The sequence below is a fragment of the Scardinius erythrophthalmus genome (genome assembly GCF_964197995.2).
Source record: "Scardinius erythrophthalmus genome assembly, chromosome: 1".
Taxonomy (NCBI): Eukaryota; Metazoa; Chordata; class Actinopteri; order Cypriniformes; family Leuciscidae; genus Scardinius; species Scardinius erythrophthalmus.
The window spans coordinates 2,960,546-2,964,542 of NC_138221.1; the positions used below are offsets into that span (position 1 = coordinate 2,960,546).

The following is a 3,997-nucleotide window of genomic DNA, read 5'->3' on the forward strand; positions in this document are numbered from 1 at the left end:
AGTTTGTTGTATCTAGTTAGAGATTTCATCAGCTCCTCCTGTGGTTGTGTAACTTCGTCTCATCTGAACAACTGAGTGTTGAAACCCTGCTAGAGTTACTGTTTAGTTACACAATCCCACAGTGAAGGTTGTGTAACGTGTGTGTGACACATGTCTGAGAAGTGCATATTGTGAACCGCACTGGCTCAACACACATCTGCTCTGAACGATGGATATTAGCTCTGAAGGATATAGTTTGCACATGAGAGTATTTCTGCTGTTAGTCTCCCTTTTTTATTGTAATGCTCTCAATGACTTGACTACAGAACAACCACTGGCTCTGCTCCTCTACACCTAAACTCACTACTCCAGACCGATGTGTCTCCAGAAGCTTGTGTTCTGCAGGTGAACGGTGTCTTGTGGTGCATCATCTCAAAGAGACACAGAATCACTTTCACAGACCTTCACCTGGACTGTTCCTGCTTGAGGAACGACCTGCCAAACTCAACCTGAGCTGATGAGGCTTTAGCCATCTTCAAGAAACGGCTGAAAACACATATATTTCATCAACACTCGACCCATTAATACTCACACTTACTATTCTATCTTACGATACATTACGAGCTCATGAAGGGGAACAAACATCTCAGGAAAGGATATTAAACACAACTGCAGAGGTTTATTAAGAAAATTATAGCAATCATTCAAAATGAAAAAAGATGCTAAAAACAGGAATGAACAGACAAGATCCAAGAATCCTCAAATCAGCTCCATCACACAGAACAGAGAGAGATTATACAGTCTGAGTCTGTCCATTACTGTATTAATATTATATTTAAAGCAGTTTACATATGAAGCGCAAGAGAATGACTTTCAACACGGTAGGCAAATATATCCATAAAATCCATATAAATTAAAATAAATCTGGCTTTTTACATGTAAAAAAAAAAAAACACATTTTAATCTAAACTTGATTATGTCACTATAAGCGCTCAGAGTTTTTTCTCTGTTTTCTGAGAAGAAGAAAATAAAACAATGAACAATCCTCTGTAAGTTTCTGCTATTGTAAATATTGCTGCAGATTGGCTCTAAACTCATCAGTATTTTATTCTAATATTGTCGGCATCTCTATTTCCTCTGGGTGCTTCGAGTCCTTCCTCCCTGCAAAATAAAAGCATTGACTGACCTCTCGTATGTGTTTTTATCATGATTGCAGATTGTTCCAGATCAGATGAGTGTGAATCATCAGATTGTGTGCGGCTCAAAACTCACCAGCTCTTCTTGCACAGATGATCTGAAGAAGAATCACAGTAGGAGCAGCAAACACTGCGATCTCAACAATAATCACAATCACTGCAGGAAACATGAGAGGAAGAAGAGAAACTGTACATGACTGAAGTCAAGGGTATTCAACTATCAACAGTTATTGATGAAGCATTTACAGACTGACTGATAGTTTAATGTTATAAAGCTGTCAGTATAAATGAACGTGTCGTACCTCTGTATAATGATCCAGCATTCACACTGACTCCAGTTTCTGATGCTGGATCAGCTGGATCTGTGGATCACGTCTGTTAGTTCAGTTCAACACATAATGCCACATATACACAACATCATCATCACATAATACTGGAGCTTCACATCACAGAAATGATGAATATGTGCACGAGTCTGTCATCTATTATCTTCTTACTTCACTCTCAAGCTGTCAGGACGAGAATGACCATCGCCATTATGAAGTCTACAGTGGCAGTAGTTGAGAAGAGACTGTACTGTATTACTGTATAACTGTATTACTGTGTTACTGTATAATTTATTCCTGGTTTATATGAGAGTGAAACACAGTTGAGCTTCTGCAAATAAACCTTCAGCTTGAATGAAGGACATAAGCCTTATAATTCCTAAAGCCGACCTCCTACATGGGTCATACTAGGCTTTAATACACTCATCTGATTTATGCAATATATCATGTATGACCCATGTAGGAGGCCAATATTGGGAATTATAAGGATTGTTATGCAGTTTATGACTTTGACCACTAATATTTTACAACTCCAAAACGTATGAAGCCATCAGAAAGAGTAGAGCCAATCTGTGGAAGTTTTCACAAATCTGTCAGAAAAGAGTGTTTTCTCACCTGAATACTTGACAGTGTATCTGACTGAGGTCTCCAGTTGATTTCTGTGAGTAAGCTGACATCTCCACTCTCTGTTGTCATCTTCATTCAGGAGTGTTGTAGTCAGAGTGATGTTACAGTGATATTGAGCTGATGATGATGATATCTGATATCTGGAGTCTGTCTTCAGATCAACACCAGCCTGATTCACCCACAACAGCTCAACTCCCTCATAACGGGCCCAATAATCACATGAGAGTCCAATATATGAATACAACCGACAGGAGAGAGTCACAGAGCGGCCTGGACTGATCTCAGCCTGTGAGGATGAAGATGATGATGAAGATGAGGATGAAGATGATGATGAAGATGATGATGATGAAGACACTAAAACTGAACACAAGACACAAATCACAGACTCTTCAATCATCATCTGAGTTTAAAGGGAGAATCTGCCCTTTTTAAATTGACCACATAATCATAAACTTACCATGAAGAACATGCAGATAAACACGTGCAACAGGTCCTTGTTGTTCTCCATTCACATATTGACTGCATCTGTATCTTCCATAATCTTCTCCTGTGACGTTCTTGATGTTCAGAGAGCAGTCAGACTCCAGACTCAGTCTCTCATGTCTCTCTGTGTCTTTATTCTTTATCCCTCCAGTAATCAGTTTAACTAACCCTGAACGTCTGTCATAGTAGGTCCATGTAGTTGATTTGCAGTCAGAAAGAGCTTTATTACAGGACAGACGGACATTTTCACCAGAACTGATGAACACATTAGTCACTCCACTGGTTCCTGAAACACAGTATATCTCAGTGATCATTATGATATATATTAATAAATGAAACATAAAACACACCAGCATAAAAAGCAGAAGTTTTAAATCATAGTATTTTTCCTGACTTAAAGCAAACAACACACTCTCCAGAATAAACTATTAGTCTTTATCAGAGAGCTGTTCAGACACACTCTTAATATGAAGATAATTCTTCATGATCAGATGTTTGAGTGACACTATGTCCAGTATCAGGAATAATACAGTATGATCTGTGTGTATCAATACACAACTCTGAGATCACAACGTGAATGTGTGCAAGAATAAACTGAGCATGTTCAAATGAACTCTTTCCAGACTAATTCCACTAAATGTCTTTAGAGAAAATACAGATTTCTTTACCTGTGAGAAGTGAAGAGAGAATGATCAGTCCCAGCAGACACAGATCACACTTATCAGCCATTTTCTGTTTCTGTCAGTCTTGCTCTTCATTATATATAGTTACAGCTCCTCCTTTAAACATCAGCAGCTCCTCCTGTGGTTATTAACTTCCTCTCATCTGACCAACCGACCATCACTGGTGAAATAAACATAAAGCCTAATATTGCAGTGCATGATGGGAACCACCAATCAAAGCTCATCCATGTCTCTCAAAATAATCATTATTGCTAATATAGCGTATAACTGTTGAGCTGAGTGAACCTGAAGGTAGTGATGGTGAGATGAAGCTTCATGAAGCTTTAAAGCTTTCCAGCCTGATGTGTGTAAAAGTGGTTGATTTCTCCAGGTTTCAAATGCACACAGCGACACCTGCTGGTCAATGCTAATATAATGCAGAACAAAAAATCCTCACACTGTAAACCCTAACGCTCAAAATAATTAATTGGTTTGAGTAGGACAATGAAAAAAAGAGGAAAAACGTGAACAGAGAATTAAACAGCATGCAATGGAAAGTCACCACAAAGCAAACATGAAATGTTCAAGATGTGGTTACCAACATGAACACAAAAAATGCCCAGCTTATGGACAAATGTGCACACAGTCACCACTGAAACACAGAATGGACTGAAAGCCTGAAAATAAACAACAAGAATGTTACATTTAAATTAGACACAGGAGC

The 3,997-nt window shown here is 38.5% G+C and overlaps 1 protein-coding gene across 1 annotated transcript; it reads right to left on the bottom strand.

The window, feature by feature from the left end:
• Window positions 1-640: 640 nt before the first annotated feature.
• On the bottom strand, window positions 641-3,341 carry LOC308701120 (uncharacterized protein). The gene is made up of 6 exons (XM_081383218.1): window positions 3,280-3,341; window positions 2,586-2,897; window positions 2,117-2,488; window positions 1,478-1,537; window positions 1,252-1,332; window positions 641-1,140 (listed from the first exon to the last, which is right to left on the bottom strand). The coding sequence occupies exons 1-6, from the start codon at window positions 3,338-3,340 to the stop codon at window positions 1,085-1,087; spliced, it is 942 nt and encodes a 313-aa protein (XP_081239344.1). The 5' UTR covers window position 3,341; the 3' UTR covers window positions 641-1,084.
• Window positions 3,342-3,997: the final 656 nt, after the last annotated feature.

Bases quoted from the DNA above. Each gene is read 5' to 3' on its own strand.
- LOC308701120 (XM_081383218.1), bottom strand. From the start codon at position 3,340: ATGGCTGATAAGTGTGATCTGTGTCTGCTGGGACTGATCATTCTCTCT. The intron at 2,489-2,585 runs GTAAGTTTATGA...TCTTGTGTTCAG, and splicing joins TTATCTGCATGTTCTTCATG to TTTTAGTGTCTTCATCATCA. The intron at 1,141-1,251 runs GTGAGTTTTGAG...TTTATTTTGCAG, and splicing joins CATCTGTGCAAGAAGAGCTG to GGAGGAAGGACTCGAAGCAC.